At 37.1% G+C, this 20,250-nt stretch overlaps 1 protein-coding gene across 2 annotated transcripts in view; it reads right to left on the bottom strand.

Moving 5' to 3' along the window:
- The window catches only part of tfap2b (transcription factor AP-2 beta), a 44,953-nt gene that overhangs the window by 10,927 nt on the left and 13,776 nt on the right, over positions 1 to 20,250 (bottom strand). For both annotated transcript variants that reach the window (XM_052024984.1, XM_052024986.1), the window contains exons 4-5: positions 3,738 to 3,954; positions 2,197 to 2,315 (exon numbers count right to left, since the gene is read on the bottom strand). In XM_052024984.1, coding sequence (XP_051880944.1) covers positions 2,197 to 2,315; positions 3,738 to 3,954 — 336 coding nt within the window. The remainder of the gene's footprint in view (positions 1 to 2,196; positions 2,316 to 3,737; positions 3,955 to 20,250) is intronic.

Raw genomic sequence — 20,250 nt, forward strand, 5'->3', positions numbered from 1 at the left:
TGTTATTCGTCATAATAACAAACTGCAAAAGTTTAAAGTGAGCATTTACAATTAATCTGCAAAGCCTCATGGTTGTCAGGGAAATCAAGAGAATGATTGTGATACACCTTAATTATCTGCCATAGAATGTATAAGGTGCATATCATATGAACGTGCGTCTGTGTGAATGTCTCGAGCAAGGTGCGTTAACCTAAGTATTTATACTATATTGCTCATATAAAGTGCTGGTGAATTGCTCACTAAATTCTATTACCATTTAATGACATAAATTAGTATTTTCGTGTAAACTACTTTATCAAAAGTAATTAAATGCTGCAAATTGTATTCAATAACCTGTAATACAACAAGCCAAATACTTTTATACTGAGCAATAATGAAAACACTGTCTTATGCAAACATTGCGGATCAACTAGGAACAGCCAAAAAGGCTAAATTCTCGCAAGAACAATTAGGTTTGCTGAAAACCGGCATGTATTCTCCGACTCACCATATACATATATGTATGGAGAGAGTGAAAAAGAAACGGAGATTTTAAAATACAGTTTAAATAGCATAAAGCAGCTAGAAAATACCTATTCCCTATATAGCTATTGTGAGTGTGTATGTGTGTTTATTGAGAACACCCTGCAGGGAGTTCCATGCCATCAACCTTCCCGCCTGATGCTGATGTTTCAGAGAGCAGCGAAAGCTGGGTAACACTACAAAGCCAAGCTCTGGGGGGATTCAAGTAGATAATGCTTCATCCCTCCAGCACTGAATCTTTTCAAAGTGCTTTGCAGGCGATAGCTTAGACACTGCACATGAAATTAACATTAGCATTAAAGAATTCAACCAGATACTGTACTGCTAATGATCAATCTAATTATTTTCTGTATTTTTAAACAATTTACCATTAATAAGAGTGTTACCATAAAAATATAAAATTCATGAAGGGCAACTTCACAACTTCTATTACAACTTCCCAATAAATGGCATTAGGAGATCTGGAGTTACTAAGCACACTAAAATTAGATAATTATCATGGTGACCCGTGTAAGAAAGATAATTGTTTATAGATATAGGGATAAGTGATGGATGGGTGAAAGAGACAAAGAGAGCAGTGAACAGGAAATAAAAAGGTGAATATATATTGATGTCCCACATAACTGCGTGACTAATGATCGAGCCAATTTACCTTTCAACAATATCACGGACAATTTCAGTTTATTAATGAAGGATACATATAATCTGCTAAACTGTATTTGTTTAAGAAACAACATAAAATCTGTTCCAACAACAAGATGTTTCGTAGGTTCGACGAAAATTCAACCGCTTACAATATTAGAAATGAAATGTGTGCACAACCGTCCACGTACAAGTAAATTCTAGTTATTCTATTGAACATGTTTTTGGCATCATGCCATTTAAAATGTATTTTAAAATCTCTCTCTTTTCATTTTCTCCATACATGTACTTTATTTGCAGGCTGTGTACAATAGACGTCTGCCTGTCTCTGATGCAGATAGAGAGTGATTATGAATCGAAGTAACAGGTACACAAATAAAACAGCTTCTTGACTGTGCACAGAAACAGATGCAGATCAGTGGATATGTGTGTGTGTGTGTGTGTGTGTGTGTGTGTGTGTGTGTGTGTGTGAGAGAGAGAGAGATTGAGTGTGAGAGAGAGAGAGAGAGAGAGAGTGACCGTCCGCGCGTGCTTATTTGGTAACTAACTTAATGAAAATGTTGTTACATATGAAAATGTGAATATAATTATAAATTATTCATGAAGGTTAGCCAAGAGTCCTTACGGCTATGGGATAAATGCATTTATAATATTTAGTATTATTATTTATGCACAAAGTACATTGGTGCTTTAATTACACAATTAATGTCATTTCACTTGAAAGTTCAAAGAAAATGGCGAATGTTCGTGAAAGTAGAATCATTTTGACAGTGTGGTCAGCAATTTTTCAGATGCTTCAACCATAATGAACGGCCACACAGACAAGCACAACGGAACAGAATGTAATGGCATTGGATCCCGTCAATGTGATAGATGTCGAAAATATCATATAAACAGTTGACAAATAGACCCCCTGTCGTCATTTCCTTCTTCGTACCACGGTTAAACAAAGTTTTGAAGGTGTTAAACGTATTGAGATAATTATGTATTTAAAGTATCAATACAATCAGAAAATCGTTCCCAAATCTTTACCTTCTACTAGTGAGGTTAGTAAAGTGACGTTCGCAGCTTTACGTCTGCCTGCGGGTAAATTTAATCCGATCTTCTCAAGCTTTTCTCTTAACGACCTTCCACCATTTTTTGACTTGGCTCTGAAACCAATACACGTAACATTTTTAAACTGCAACACATCTAGTACCCATATATAGGGGAGGGTCGGAGGATGGGGATAGAGCTTATTAAAAATATCTATATAAGATATTTTATATAAAATAGGGGACAAATGCAACAATATGAGGGCATATTGTTCCTTATTCTATATGAACATGTCTTATCTTTCCACAAGGTTCCAACGGAACTTTATTAAAATGTTTATGTTATGTATTAAAGATGAAACCGTGCCATTGCATTCATATGAGTTAGATGCATATGAACCCGAAAGTACCACTGTAATCGAGGAGTCAAGTCCCAAGGTACACGAAACCAAAGAATTGTGACATCATCCTATTACAGACTAACATAAACCATCATCTGGACAGGGCACAAATTTATGCCCCGATATTTATAATTCTGGAAAAGACTGATTCTTGTTGAACTCGAGACAGGCCAGAACGTGAAATTGCATTAGCTGGAGAAGGATAGTTGAAAGTGAAAGCCCACTATCCCCTCCACAGACACCAGTCCAACAGTGGCAGCTGGAATAAAACTGCAGCCCAAGGGTGTATTCTCCGGCTACTTTTGCATTCAATCACCCACTGACCCAGAGATGCGAAGGTGGAAATGTCATGGAGTGAGATTCTGGAGAACACTAAAGCCTGGCGGTATAAAATCAGTTCTACCAGATAGTCTCATAATGCTTTCTTCTGGGTCCTTGTCACTTCAACAACATAAAACTGATTTCATAAATACCCTCGCGAATTCATTGCATTTTCTTAGAATGGAATTCCATTATTGCTCCAGAACGTGAAACTGCAGCCTACATTCTCCCGAAGTAAACAATAGAGGGCGGGCGGCGAGGAGGGGTGGTGGCGGTTATCTCCATCCTTCTTAATATGGCGCCGAGGCCGTTATTACATGATGACATTAAAAACTGGGTATGGGGAGTCGACCTGCTTTCGACCACATGTATAAATATTTAGTGACGAGCTCCAGCGGTCGATGCAGTTGTGAGTACTACTCAGGTCTGCGGCTGAGAACGCAATCTATGCGGACCAGTTGTGATAAAACTATGAGCCAATAGGCATGCAAGAATGCAGTTGCCATGCATTCTTGTCTGCCCACTGGCTTCTATGTTTGCGTTTTAATGGTTATTAATATGTTCCGAATTCCCGCGAGACAAACTCACAGAAGGATGGATATAGAAATATTAATTGAAATATTGCACTGTGGAGAAACAATCTGTGAGATTCGCTCATGGCTGTAGCTGTAGATGAATGGATGGATGGACAACTGTTGGGGGGTATAGTTAATGACGCACAATGCACTTTGTGCTTTAGTAATAATCATACTTTATGATTCAATAGTTTCAATATTGCTCTATTTTGAAAGATCCGTTTCCTACGTTTGGGACCTACCTTCTCAGCACTCCCCCCAACAATGACGCGTTCAGGCATTCTGGTGGGGACAGGCGCCTTTGGACTTCTCCCACCGTCACCTTGTACTTGGATGTAGAACTAAGAAGGGACAAGCGTCCTGGCACCGAGCAGAATACCTCGTTATGGTTGGCAATTCCGCCAAGTAGATTGTCTTTGTTCATCATCAAGGATGTGATATTCTTCTGAGGAAGTGGGACTGAAAGGAAAGGACATAATGACAAAAGTCAGTGCTGCATTACCCTAGGTGCAGGTATTATTCGCTGCTGAACGCAAGCGTGGTTGAAGCTCACGCCAAAGGACACCATCACATCATCACGTCAGGACCGGCTCCACTGGAACATTTTTTATTCAGCGAACAGATATATTGTACTACTTGGGCACTGTACAGAAAAGCAATGACAGTCGCTTTAAATGGTGAAGGAGCTGTGTCGGTAATAAATCCGAATGCTGAAAAGTTATTTAGCTATGCATCGTGGAAAGATAGCGCCCTCATCTTTAAAAATAAAAGGGCACTTGTTTTGAAGTGGTATCCACCAGCTTCTAATCTAATGTCAGGGTCGCAACTTATTAACTTCTAATTCATTTAGAAGGGGAAAAAACACTTGAAAAACCATGTAAATTTTAAATGAAACCTCGTAAATAAGAACACATTTCCAGGTTGGGAAATAAAATCTGGTCAACCAATAAATAAATTCAAAGCAAAGTAAATGAAAGTCTGCACTATGGTTTAAAATTCTTCGTAGAGAGTGAGTTAGTCAATGTTCTGCTGCTTCCTGGACTGAAATGGACTGCAAAGGAAGTAAGAGCGAGTTCATGTTATGGGAGGCACTTTAATAATAAATCAAAATTCTATAAAATTATTTGTGTTTTGTGCAATAATTCTTGGCATCATAAAAATAAAAGCTCACGTTTTGGTTAACATAATTGTTTCTACATCCGGTTCCTTGTTATTGGTTTATCAATGTTAAATAGAACTGAAACAGGCCCAAATGATTGGTTGAACAGGGAAAAAAATAAAAGGATTATCCAATGTTTGAAAAGCATTATTAATGGTAGCTGCGTTGATGGAAATTTTGACATATGGTGATATTCCACGTGTATTGTTTTCATAATTTGGGAACTATCCAAATTAGAACAAAACAAAGGAGAAAACCCTGATGACCTTAACATTGTTTTAAGTCACCTAGGTAGTTGCGCCTGCTGCTGTTGTGCAATGAGAAGCTAACACCAGCCCACGAGCTAATGGGTAAAATCTAAAGAATTACAAGTCTCAAGATCACATTCCAGGCTGCAGAAGTACGTACTCAGGGACGCACTGAAGCTTGGTGCAGCCAGTGAAAAGGCTTCGTGAGGAAGGACTGCAATCTAAGGTGAAGCCCTGTGTAAAAGCCTCTCAAGCAGCTGAAGTTTGTATCGACCAAGGAAGCCACATGAGTGGAAAAGGTGCTTTCTACACAGAAGGTGCTGACACTACAAATGTATATAATCGATAACACCTATGAATATAAAGAAAGCCATGCTGTTTCTGTATTTCATATATGTATTTTATGGAATACGTTTACAACCAAAAAATCTGAAGAAGATAGTTGGACTTCTGCTGCCTTAAAACACCAGTCAGTCCTCGAGATAAGTGGTTACTGATCAACAATAAATATAGGTCAAGAATTCGCAATCCATATTAATGGAAATACGGCATATCCTAGTTTGACTTTATTCACCACATTAAAAATGTTTTTTTTCCATGGTTTCAATTGGTTCTTATTTCATTTTGCAGATGTATCAAATTAATTTTGTATTTGCCGTTCTGCAATCTAAGTGATGCGTAAAACCTCGATTTTCCAATTTGAGAAAGTGCACCCTTTTGTCCAAAATATGTTTACATTGGAAATTTGCGGCTTAAATTATTTAATCAGCAGACAGTGAAAACATAAAAGACAGTGCCAGCTGTGGTCATAGACTTCCACAGTACTTCTTGATTGATTTAAAGAAATCCCTGCCATTCAAATGATTCAAGTAATCACGATTAGTTTCGGTGTTAGTTGTCCATTTCTCGCTCTCTCCCTTATAGTTTTAAGGATATGCCTTGTGAGGTTGGATTGAAGAGTTATTACATCCCAGCATGTAATACTCAGCTTCAAGGGAAACGTCATGGTGATGTCATAGTAATTCAGCTTGTCCACGTTGTGAGGTTCAATAGGACCTTACTAAGCATTTCCCTACAAGTGATAGGGATCATGTATTGAGAACATACTATAGAATTAGATTGTTTAGAATAAAATGTTTCAGAAATAATGATTTTAATTACTGATCTAACTTCCATCTTGATATTTACTCCACAAGCTGTTTCCCACGATTGAGCAAAATGTTTCAAACTGAGAACTGAATTTATAACAGTGAAGCTACACTGTTTTGATATTTAGCTATAACTATGCTTTATTTCTCAATTAACATAAGGCAAACTGTGCTAAGAATTTTCCGACAAATCCATTGTTCCCACGCTCGGGCCACGTATCTATTTCCACCTAAGGTGAAGTATTTTTTGTTGCTGGTGAGTTCTACCCTTCCAGACAGATCAGTAAGCGTTTTGATGAAACCCAGCTGGTCTGGAACGCCACGTCTGTTTCCAAATAATGTTGAATTGTGGTTTGTGAACCAGAAATGGTGCTGCTAATGCAGTTAACGCAATTAATAATCCCTCAGTTCAAATTAAATCAATTGGCTTTTGCTTCTTCTCGTTTGAGACCAATCCTGCTGCCCGTGTTTGTATATATAGTGTCGAAGTGATCAAAGTTTATTACGTGAGCTGACAAGGAAACACACGAATTCCTTTTCAGCTATTTGCTAATTGCTACTTGTAATTGAAGGGCCAGGTATCTCGACAATTTTGAAATTTTAGGCAGGATAACGAATTATCTACGACTGCCTTTTTGGTGTGAGTTAATACTATGGTTGATCCATATTAAAATACTTCCAACGAACTGTCCAGTTTATAGATATTTATTGTTAAATCGCACTCATTACCATTCGATTACGGTATTACATTGATGTATGGGCACACATCCACTCACTTGCCAAAGGTCGCCATTATGAATTCACTTTCACCCATCCTCCTCCCTCGCAACATGAAAAGCGGGATAAACATCTTGTCAGTGAACCTCGGCACAGGAAATCGGCCTAGTTAAATACTAGTTGCTTGTTTTTTTGTGGGGCAAAATACAGGAAAACTATTAATGAGAGAAAGGTTCTTATCGTTAAAAAAGTGTAAATTATATGACCTTTTTTGGCAACTGGTAAAAAAGATTCAAAAGTCCCAAAGCATTTATTATTTTATCCAATTTTTATGCTCCAAAACTTAATATCATAAATTCCATCATGAATTTTCCAAACCAACACACGTTTGGCTGCGATGTGTTTAAAATCAACATAAAACAGAAATACTAGTGAATATGAGTATTCTAGTGAAGGCTGATTCTACTGGATATGCAGACATTCCTGAATCTGTCAGATGTTTTCCATGCATGTTAAAACTAAATGCAACGCACAGCCACTGTAATTTAAGATCACTGCAGTCATTTTAACAGATAACCTACTAAAGCTAACATTTTAATTTTACGTTTTACATATATGCTTGATAGCTTTAGTGTTCCCAGTAGGTTATACTGGTATTAAAAGGGAGAAGAATTGCCCACAGTCAACAATTTGGTGCAGGTTCTGACAAATATAAGGCTGAGGGCTTTAAGGGGAAGTTAGCTCCGTATAATATTCTTAAAATGAGCCATAGGACAATCTGCGGAAATAAATATTCATAAATTGGGTGGTAAATATCTCCACATCAGGTATGAATAAGGAACTACAACACCAGTAATCTGTTCATCTCCCTGATTCCTTATTTATTATAATTTTTAAGAAGGAATGGCAAATATTAAACCAATAAACATATAGGTACATACACTGTCATTTTATAAATACCCTCGCCTAATGATTAACATACTGAAATGAATCATAAACCACTATTGCACTGGTTCGGTTAAGTGCTTTCAATCATATTTATTAGACTTGTAATATCACTTTGCTAATTTAGTTTTATAATATCTCTAAGGCACATTGTCACGTTAATTTCTCTTACAGATCATCAATATGGAAAATAATACTTGCTTCATTTGTTAATAATTATGAACAGATTGTGCTTTGAAACGTAATTCGACAACAAACTTGATAGCGTTCAAACGACTAGAAGAAATCGCAAACCAATGGACCATGACCAAAACGCAGCTTGAAGCCTTCAGTTCTTTACGTGTTCAGAATGTTCAGCTTGCACTCCTTCAATGTGATTTCGTAATGCAATGTGTAAATATGTTGCAATTGTATATGCAATCGTTATAGAGTTAATGTAATAATAATAATAACCACGAATGACTGAACACTTAATGCAGCAAAGGCGCGAATTTAACCCGCACATTTCTAACAGCAAACAACACAATATACAGTGACGTTCGCTTCTATTCAATAGCAATCCTGATTCAGACATATCACGATTTATCTACCCTCAAGTATATCTGGAGTTGGCCTTGTCGACTCAAGATATATTGGGATTACACAGATCATGTGGATGTCCAGGAATGGACAAGTGTATATTTCTACTGATGTAGCTCGAAGTGTTTACTAAAGTAACATAGATAAAAGTTTTAAGGGAATGGTCTTCTGAATTTTGATTGGAAACGCAATGCACATTAGTATGCAATAATTCGACGTGTGATACAATATTTTGCATTAGATACACATTTATCCCCATAACCTTTAGACCAAGTACAAAACTATACAAGCATTTCAGTCTTTGTAAAATTCTCGTTCGGCATGAAACGTTCACCTAGATAATCAAATATAAACGTTTTTAACAACTATTTTTGTAAGCACTGCATACCCTCGTTTTCCATCGATTTTAATCGATTAAAATCGTACAACTTTCCCATTATCCCTTTATTGATTGTTCATTGGTCAGACCCGGCAAATCATATTTACCTCCATCTGTCAATCTGTATTAGTGAAAAAAAACATATTTTAAACACCTTCCATTATCTCCACATTGAAATCAAGAGTGTGTTTTAATGTTAGCTGTAATGTCTCTGCCCAGACAGAAGCCACGGTCCCTGAGTACTATATTAATAGCTCAACAGGGGCTAATACGGAAAATTAGACTTAAACGAGCTCTAGAGATCCCTAAATGAAAGCGTCATTTATCACGCTGGCTACTTTAACTCTCCTCGTTTGCTCTCTCTTCTGGGACCAACTCATTTCCTGTTAAGTAAATTACCTTAAAAAGTGCCAGGCAGCTATTCCCACACAAAATACGGCACAATGACTCTTGACCATCTCGTTAACCCCACTTTGGAAACGGAGCCATTCTATATTTTACAATTAAGTATTAGCTGCACCCTGTTCTCGGTTGGCTAGCACTTTATTTAATTCCAAAACAATGAAGTCACATATATTTTCCTTCAACGAAATCTCCCTGATTTCAAACACGTGTAATCCGTCGTCACAAAGGTTCAAAATGGGAACAATATTTGTATAACAAATAGTAAATATTAAGTAAACTAATGGGTGCAATTAATTTCCAATGTGCGCTTATTTAAAATGCATCTCCGCGTGTTAAAGGATCACAATAACGATGACGGTGACATTCCATTTCTAATATTGTTTCTCTAACTATTATTATTTTATAACAATATTATCTAATATTGACTAACATTTACAAAACATTTACTGTTTACTTTATAGGGACAGATTAACACCCCAAATAAAATGTTACATTTTGCCAATATTATCAATAATTACTCTTTTTTTTCAATTAGTTGCTGGGTTATTGCCTGTTCTATTTTTATCTAAAAAATATTTGGTTTAGATAATCGATACCCATTATGCAATCTGCTATGGGGGTGAACTATTATTCATTTCCAAATGTTTGAGAGTACATGACTGATTTTGGAATCAAATTAACAGTTATTAATATAAAATAGCTATGTGTTTCTTCTTGAAGTCAAAATACAGTTGGATCATTTTCTACTCCACAGGCACAGTCTTCCTGATAACCAAACACGTTGGATTTCCCATACAAGTAAAAGTTCCCATGAAGCCACAGAACACCCCATGCAACATTAAAGATGATCACCATTAATGTAATGCCACCCACAGAATGGGAATCATGCAGCCATGCTGAATATGTAAAGGTTCTACTCTTTCCCTACAAACGTACACATACATAAGCAAAACAGCTGTTGTGTATATAACTATTAACATGACTGCAGCTACAATAGAATGAAAATTTGACCCTTAACAACTAAAAGTAAAAAAGATGTATATTCCAACCATGTTTAAAATGAATAGCCATGAAAATTAACTGAACAAATATGGGAAAGAGAAACAAACAATTCAGTCATTATAAGTGCTTTATTGTACATGTTGATGCATATGGACATATAGTGTCTGTTAGTATGTGTGGTGCCCATAAATAAGCATCTGAACCCTCATATTGTGAGGCAACATGCTCTATAACACTATTGCAACTTTTGCCCATTTCCAACAATAGTTCTAGCTAAGATGTTGTATTCTCTTCAAGTTGTAAAAATTGCGGAGGGTCACAGTTTATACATTTTCGCAGTACTTCGACTACATGTCCTGGCTTTTCCAAAAATTTAATTCACAACCTCTACTGAGCATTCAACTGAACTAACTAGTTAGCAGTGGATTGGAGAATGACTTTATGTGCAGTGAAAACATTTATTGTTTACTTTATAGGGACAGATCAAGACCCCAAATAAAATGTTACATTTTGTCAGCTAAACATAAGAAAACACATTATTTGTTCCAAACCTTTAAAATTATTATAGATTGATGGTGGTAATGAGACAAGTTGCTATTTTTCAACTATTATAGGCCTCGCTTGTTCTACCCTCACAACTAAAACTTAGTGTGTTGTGGCAAAATGTGTGACATTAACCATGGACTATTGGTGAATCAACAACATAATTTTGAAATTCTCAACCTTGTTGTCAAATTCATGTTTATTCAGCACCTTCATGTTCTCTGTAATCTTCTCCAACCTCATGAAGTTCTGCAATATCTGTACTCTTCCTATTCTGGTCTCTTGATGATCCACAAATTTAATTGCTTCTGGATTTCGTCTGGGCCTTCAGCTGCTAAAGCCCTTAGTTTTGTGAATCGCTCCCTGTATTTTAAGTCTCCCAAACTCTCCCGTTTTTTTACGTCACTCTTTAAAATGTACTCATGAGATGAGGTTTGATCTTCTGACTTCATACCTCCTGATATTTTTGGTGATATTTTCTAGTTACAGTCTTCAGAAGTACTGAGACATTTTGTTACATTGAAGACATCATATAGATACATGATATTGCTGTTACAGAGCATTATAAACACTGACAGTGTCGCCCTTCACATGAGAATGGCTTTTGTGAGAATAATAAAAAAATTAATCACTTTGAGTCCATTCTCCATAGCTTCTTACCTTGCTGTGCTTTGACTATTTATCCATTTTCTTCCTTAAAATATATAATGGCCTCTGTCTCAAAGACTTTCAAAGACAGAACATTTCATGTTCTATGCATCTTCTGTATATAAAAAAATACCATAAGATCTCCTTTCAGAGCCTTATTGACCACTTCTACTGATGAGTTCTTATTAACGGTTCCCTATCAGAAGAATCCATCTTTCCTATTCACTCAATAAATTCATTCAAATTTTTTTTTCATCTTTCCCTAATCCAGTGAAAATAAGTCAGTTTGAAAAAGTCTCAAGAGGCCCGATTGCCTACTGCAACTTTGAAAGAATATTATTGGAATGAAGAAGTGGTGTAGATGTACATTTGCATTGTTTGTATAAGATTTTTGCTGAGCTTCTAATGAACCACTCGAAAAAGATTAACCACTTGAAAAAGATTACCGCATGCCCCATTCCAATTCTCCAATATTTTGATTCCCTTGATGAAAGTAGTTACCCATCCCAAGCATAAATATGGGGAAACCAGTATAAACACATTTTATATTTTTTGTGCCATTTCCACAGTGGAAAGGGGAAACTACACATTGTATTCCACTGTGACAAAATAAATGTTTTCACAAATTTATCATTGCTTCTTTATTCTGTATCACGTGCCCTTTTTGATAAAGCATAACATTATATTGAGGTTCTTCTGGTTTATATATCTATACTGGCAGTTACAGAGGATCATGTATGAGAAATCATAAATTGTTTTCTCTTCTTTTAACTAACTACATGCATTTGTTTCTTGTTTGTCCTCTCATTATGTAGTACTTCATATGTATTTATTTTAAATTTCTTCTGACATCTGTCTGCCATTCTGTTCAACATCTGTCTGCTTTTCTTATCAACTATCTTTGTTTCCTCTGCCAAATCTCCTACTTATGTGTTGTCAGCAACCTCTGAATTAAACAGTGGGCCTTACCCTATTTTACTGGTGAAAGTAAATGCACTGAAGGCAAGTTATGGGATTAATCTTCAGCTCATCTCACAGCCATCCAACCAGATATTGTGTGAGTACCACATTTAGGCATTAAGGGCACTTGCCAAAAACAGATCACTAGTATTTTGCATTTGCTAATGTTGAGCACCCATTTCAGAGGCTTCCTGGATAATTTGGCTTCCCTAGGTAGATCAGCTGCAATCCCTGTTTTGTTAAATCTCTACTGGCATAGACAAAGCCTAGCAGGTGAAGCAGGTGAAATTTTCCTTCAAGTCTGAAAAAAGACTGGGAGTCTGGGGTGTGGACATACTGAAAGAGACTGAAGTGTCAAAGAATAGGGTGCATCTAGAGATGATGCTGGCTTGTCTTTGGATGTCCAGCAGAAACAAGAAAGCCTCTACTGATGAGATAATGGGACTGAATTTGCCTAATGTCAAGGAACACACACAAACTACCTGAGGAGGTGTGACCTGAACAACATAAAGAGAGAAATAATCAAGAGTATTTATGTGGAGAGTATCAGGGACTAGGAAATAAATTAAAGAAAAGAACTTCAAATATCACAGTTTCAACAAGGATTGCAGGAATGGATTGGGAGCAGTATTGGGTCTGGAAGGACCAGTATGGGGAGGGTACCAGTAGGCACAGAGTCCTTGCGGAAAAGATAACTAAGATGGTCAAGAGGACAAAACCTGTAAATGGGTGGCAGGGGAAGAGAAAGCATAGATGTAAGTATTAGAAATAATAATAGTTCTAAAGCTAATAAAAGAAAGTACGCTGCTTATCAGAAATTATAACTTAATCATTAAAGTTAAAGGAAAATCTAAATGACGTAAAGTAAGTAAACCAGGAGAAATAAATAAAAAAATCTGAGCAAAGTATTAGACCAGGAGGATAAGTCAAGGATTGTGGTCCAAGTAAGTGCTTGTTATACCAACATATGGAATATCAGCATTGCCCTGAATGAATTAGAGTGCAAATTTAATTCAGAGTCCATGACAACCCAGTTATTACTGAGATATAGGTGCAAGATGGTCAGGACTAATTATACCAGAATTTGAAGTTTATGGGGGAGTTAGAGAAAATGATGGTGGGAAAGATTTAAGCTTTACAGTTAAGAATGAAGGCACTTTGTGATGAAAGATGATGTATCAAGTGGTAAACGGGAAATGGAAATGTTATGGGTAGAATTAAGGAAGTGAAAAGAGTGAGTTGTGTGTAGACTCCCTGTCAGCAGACGCAAAGTTTAGAATATGGGGAATAGACAGACATGTAGCAAAATCAAAGTGGTTTTAATGGTTGATTTTTATTTCCATCGAGATTGAGATCAGCAAATCCCAACTAAATTAGTTAAATGCAATGTAACAATGTTATAGATAAAAAAAATAGACTGAGAATAGATGAAAAATGTTGTGTGTCTGGATTACAGTATGTGGAGATGGGCAAGACCATCAGTGGGAATATGCTGGAGTAGGCAGGTCTATCATAAATTTCTTTGCTCATATCAGAAATTTACTGACTTTTTTCAAAGCATTCAGAGCCATTTTCAATAACAAAGTGTCCAAAGATGAACCTTGAAAATAAATTGTAAAGGGTATCAAAATTAATACATGTTTTTACAATTATATTAGGGAAAATTGGTAGACAGGACCAAATTGGGCCACTTGAAAATTAGTAACAATGATATTGTTGTTGAAAACTTGGAAATAATTGGTACTGAATAGTTATTTTGTGTGAGCATTTATAATAGAAACAGAGGATAAAATTTTAGACATCCTATGGAAACTGATACTAATACAAAAGCAAGATACTTCAGATGTTATAAATGTGGAATAGAAACAGAAAACATTGGAAATATTCCACAGGACAGGCAGCATCTGTAGAGAGAATCTTATGAACAGAGTTCAGATTTCCATAGTTTTTTAACACTTAACATCTCAGGTTCTGATAAAAGGTCATTGACCTGAAGAAATAACTTTGTTTCTCTCTCTGGTGATTTTGCCTGCCCTGCTTTACAGCATTTTGTGTTTTCATTAAAGTAATTTTAAACCAGGGATGGGACTTGCCAAAATTATTTTAACTAAAGTAAGATTAGTGAATAAAATAATGACAATAAAAAGAGGTCTCGATGATTTCCATCCCAGGGATTCAAAAGGACTAGTTGATTATATTGAGGATGCTGTGGCTATAATCTTCCACAGTTTTCATGATCTGGCATCTTTTCCTGTGCATTGGAAAAATTTGAATCCCACTTATTATTAAAGATGATGGAGAAAGAACAGGGAATTATAGATCAGTTAAAAAAATTATTTTGTTAAATCCATAATTAAGGATGAAGTGAATGAACACCTTGAAAATTTTAAGCCAGCCTGAATTTGTAGATGGTAGGTCATGCCTGATGAATCTGATTAAAATTTTAAAATGGCAGCTAAAGTAGTGGCTAAGGGAGTTCCAACAAGTCTTATTTATGTTTGTTTCCAGAAGGCATTTGATAAAGTACCTAAAAACAGACTGTCAACCAAAGATGAAACACTTGAAATTGATGCAAATGTTTGACCTCGCCCAGAAATTGCCTGTGCTCTCGGAGGCAGAGAGTTGTGATAGCAGGACAGGTTTCTAATTTGCAGTATGTAACTAGTGCTGTTATTTGGGCTCTACATTGGGGCCTCAAGGACAGGTTGTATTTATGAACAATATAGCTGATAAGATAGAAAGCCATATATCCAAGCTGTCCAATGACATAAAGATGAGTAGCATTGTGAATGGTGAATATGAAAGCATTAGGTGAAAGGATAAGATTTTGGCAAATGCATTTCAAGTTAAACAAATGTGAAGTTATCCACTTTGGACCTAAAAAAGGTGTAACAGTCTCTTATAAATAGTGAAAATCTAAAAATAATAGGATGCCCAAAGGCACTTGGATCTATATATATTGATAAAAAGACAAATGCAATCCTGATCTTTACATCAAGAAACCTGTAGAATACAAAGGCCAGGTATACAAAGGGGTAGGCTGTGGCTGTACAAAGCTTTAGTTAGAGAACACCTAAAGAATTGTGAACAGCTCTGTGCAGCATGCATAAAGAAGAAAATATTAGCTTTAGAGAGAATGCAGCATAGATTTACGAGTTATACCTGAACTCCAAGGTTATAATTATAAAGAAAGCTTAGAAAATCTAGGTTTGCATTCTCTGGAATGTAGAAATTTAAGAAGTGATCTGATCAGTTTCAAGTTGTCTATTGAAACTGATGGAGTGCTTAGAGCAAAACTCATTCCACTGCCTGGCTAGTCTCAGACTAGGAAACATTTTCTAAAAATTATAGCCAGCTCTCATCGGAGTGAAGTTAGGAAATACCTCTGCATGCAGAAGGTGGTAAAATGTTAAAATTCTCTTCAGTAAATAAAATAGATGCTAGGTCTTCTGTTAATTACATATCTAAAATGGATAGATTTATGTTAACTAAAGGTGATAAGTAATGTGGGCATAGACAATTCTGTCATCCTTCATCCATACTCTCATTGAATACTGAAAAGGACTTGAGGTGCTAAATGACCTATTCTTTTTCCTCAGTCATTTTGACCAAGTTCTTCTTTCATGTGAAAAATGCATTACCAGCTTTGCACCTAAAGACAGGCACAGCCCTATATTTTCCCCATATCCATGATTAATGCCTTTTTGTATATTGAGAATAAAAGGAGAGTATCCATGCCCTCTGCAGTACACCAGTTTCAACTTGGCTCTAGTATTTTCCTACCTCTTTTTCTCCTGTCAATCAGTTTCTAGCTATCTTTCCACTTTCTCTTTTACCACTGTTTTTTTTCCATTCAATGAGCCTCTTCTATGAAAATGGAATGCCTTCCAAAAGTCCAGACCTGCAGAGGAGATTTAACCAGGATGTTGCTTGAAATGGAGCATTTCAGTTATGAGGAGAGACTGGAGAGGCTAGGTCTGTTTTCCCTAGAGCAGAGAAGGTTAAGCAGGGAACATGGTTGAGATTTATACAGTAGGGGAGGCTGCAGGAAACTTTTCCACATGTCAGAGATAAGGAGGGCATAGATTCAGGGTGGGGGATAAATGGTTTAAAAGGGATCTGAGGGAAAAGGCTTTTTGATACCTGGAATACATTGGAGTGCCTAGAGGAGCATTTGAATCACCTAGGCATAGAAGGCTGTGGGCCAAGTACTAGAAGATGGGATAATACTGATGATCCCCACGAGTTGGTGTGGATGAGAATGGCCTGTTTCCATGCTATATGATTCTATGGCTCTATGATTCTATTTGCTTTATCTATCTAGCCTCCATCAAAATAATTGTCAAGCACAACTTGCCTTCCACAGGTTGGTGTGATTGTCTCTCATTGGCCCCAGCTGACTAATTTTATCTCACTGATTTGTTCTTAGAGCAGAACTTCCAACTATTGTAGCAAATGGCATAAGATAGGTGGTGGTGTTGCAGCCACCTAATATATACCCTGCCTAATGGGTAGGGTTTATGACAGCCAGTTGTTCTGCTGCTCAGTCCAGTGATGTAATTTAGACATTGCTTTGAAAGCTCATGACCAAATTCATAGCTGCATGCCATCTGTTCCCAGAGGTTAATAACTTTGAGTTTGGTTCATATTCTAAGAGCATTCCCCTCTTTATCAATTTCTCTATATCTGCCTCCAATGCACCTATATTAGCATAACCTCTATTATTTGTAGAGAATGATTCAAAATATTCTTTACTATTTCCAATCGGCCTTTATTTTCCCGGGTGGACTTCTAAGTGCTATATTTTTCAAGAACATTAAAATAATTTTCTATTTATATTTATGCCATTTCTTAGTATTTCAACATTGTTTTCATCTTCTCCAATTGTCATCTCACTTCGTCCCACTCTACTTTCTATATCCATTGCCATTGTTAGCTTTCACTTTTGAGGTTCAAATTAAGGCTTTCGGGGTTCGTACGAGGACGCGGAATCTTGCTCTCTCTCTCTCTCTCTCTCTCTCTCTCTGTGCGTGTCTCTGTCTCTCCCTGTCTCTGTCTGTCTCTGTCTCTCTTTCTCTGTGAACACCCTTTAATGACTTGATCGTGTTCTAACCAATTAAACGATCCTTGCCGCTGTGACAAATCATGCAGACCCATTCTCTAATTCTGGGTTTCGGTGAAGACATAGTAATATCGAATTTAGAACGAGGATTCCAGTTACTCGCGTTCCCTGCCCAATCGGCTTCACAGAACTTTTACCTTATCTGCTAAACTAAAACCGGACCTGGTACATTTAAGGATAGCCCCAGCAAGCAGAGGATTTAACTCGTTCTTGTTGATCGGAAGGTGCACATTTCTACCCAGATTATTTCCGGAAATGTTAATAACATGATCAAGCAGAACCTGGGTAAGACTAACTGGAGGCACCATAGGGAAACTATGTTTACCCAAATACCCATCATCTTAATGTTATCCAAGCTTGAAATATAAACTATTTAATACTATATCATGTGTAAATCTTGAATTACAAGCAACCAATATATTTATCTTTTTGTCCCCTTGTCTTTACAGGATTACAGGGTTACGGAAGCTGAGCTGTCTAGGCAGCTTTTTTTATTACAGGCACAGACACGATGGGCCGAGTGGACTCCTCCCGCTTCCTAAGCTTCTGTGTTTCCACCTTAGAATTTCTACGACTCTATCGTGTGAATGTATCTTTACCGGTGAAGCTATTTTTACCTCAAATATGTTGCTTTGCCAATGTTTAGTTAACACTTACTATTAACTCCGAATGGGGAAGGCACTAATGACCTCCAGAAACAGAAGGAAGAAAGTGCCCATATAAATATTTACTCACGGAGAGAACAACTTACTTCTTAGCGCGCGGCAGATTGAAATGATCTGAAACTACATTGTGAAATAACGCCATTTCAGCGTATTTCATCGTCATGCCAGGGGACTTTTAGAAGTCGTCACAAAATGGGTTATGCCTTCCCAAAATTTAGAACATTTTCACGAATACTCTTTTATCCAGGAGGTAGATTTTAAAGTGTAATGTTTGCGAAGATTGTACTGCAGTGAACTTTATTGCATGTTGCAATGACTTTGTTCACTCCACGCTATAATAACCTGGCGGTCTTTATCTCCCAGCTAGCTCATCTTCCTCCCAATGTTTAAAAGCAACTTCATTGGCGAATGAAGTCGATTTGCCCTTGTTGTAATTTTGTTTTAAAAAGCGATTTTTGGTTAAGGACATTGTTTTTAAAGAAAACGGTTACAAAACGTGTCAAGGGGGGAAATTATTTGACTGGTAATGACCTGTACTTCCAAAGAAAGTTAATGGTACAAGGAAAGATAACTCTGGAAGAACTTAGTAGCAGTAATAACTCGCAGCTGTCGTTGTGTCGTTACTTATCTGCATCAGTTATGTTGAGGTACAGATCGCCATTTCTTTTTTGAAAAATTAGAGTCAGACTTTAGGCTGGAAGAGACGCATTAGATAAATCTTTTAAAAAATCTACTTTGGCGCTTGGCCATTGTAATCAAAGCTGTTCGAAAAGTATTCTTGCTATAAAGGGAATGAATTTACTTTTTTTCTGTGATTCTAAACTCTGCCACTGAAGCGTTTATCTAGAATTATCGGTCAGTTTTAATCCAAAATCACCAAGTTGCTTTCAAAAACATTTTTAGTCTTGAGTGGGAAGAGGTTGCAGAATCAGTGGTCAGTCACGGTTTTAAAATTTGGCATCTTCTTTGAACACTTGCAATAAGTGTTTGCCTGAATATCGCCCGCAAAAATGCGTTCAATCACAACAAATTCTAGCTAAGAGGAAATTGCAGTTTTGAAAAGAGTACACGCAGCCGGAGCGGATATGGTGTCTCTTTATATTCACCTGGTGACGTGACAACTGGGAACATGCAGTTTCTGTCCCTCATGGCTGTGTGTGTGCGTGTGTGTGCATGTGTGTTTTTAACCTACTGACGGAGATTGGAGCAGGCTGATCGGTCAGACGTGGAGAAAATAGAAAGTTGGCCTGTACATGGTTCACGGAGCTTGCATTGAGATAGCAAGGTGCAGAGAATGTCAGAACAATCACAACACATTAGCACAGGTTACCACACACAGACCCCGAGACAAAAATCAAAACGGGAGGGGCGAGCAAACGGAAGCACGACTCTGTTGGTAACATTGTGCAGAAAATCAGCCTGGCGTAACTCAAGCGATTCAAACACAAGTATGGGAAACAAATTAGAACAGAACTTAAACTCCGGCGTGAATGCAACCAAGAAAAAGCTATGCCCCAGTAACCTCATACACAAAAAAAACCTGCCGGCAGAGAAAAAATACAATACTGAGATCATGATACCATCAAAGAAGGCATAGCAAACCACTCATAGACAGAACTTTGACAGCAGAATGAAACAAAGCAGATAACCATCATACCGTGCCCAGTCTCTCCTCAAATACAGCCAGCATAGCATAACACAATGAGCAGCCCCAATTAAACGTTACATCGAGACAAGTTGATGCTTTCGAGCCAAATGGGAACATCATTCTTTTGGTTACAATACTGTGAAAAGTTGTAGCAGCAAAGTCATCTGCAGTATTGTCGTGTCAGGGTTAGACATATGACCGAATGAAGTTCTTCCCTTAAATAGACCAATGTTACCACATGCGATAAAGTGGCAAATACAATTTTAAGCATCAGCTTTTCCATTACATCACCAATAAATGAAACAAGTACTTTTGGATGTCCAGCCAATATCATGTTTCATTCAATTTTAATTCAAAACCTGCGTGTATTTTTTCGATTCATCTGAAAAGATTTGTTATAGCCACCCGGATGTTCAACTAATCTTAATTTCAGAAAAAAATCAGCAACGGATAATTACTGATGGAAACTAAGATAATCTTGATTAATGAATGTCCACCCGTCGTCCCCCGGCTACCAATTCCTCTAATTTGCAATGCTCTTCTTCCTTCCATCTAACCTTCCATCGATCCAACCGTCCAGCCGCCAA

The sequence above is a fragment of the Pristis pectinata genome, chromosome 10, assembly GCF_009764475.1.
Source record: "Pristis pectinata isolate sPriPec2 chromosome 10, sPriPec2.1.pri, whole genome shotgun sequence".
NCBI lineage: Eukaryota > Metazoa > Chordata > Chondrichthyes > Rhinopristiformes > Pristidae > Pristis > Pristis pectinata.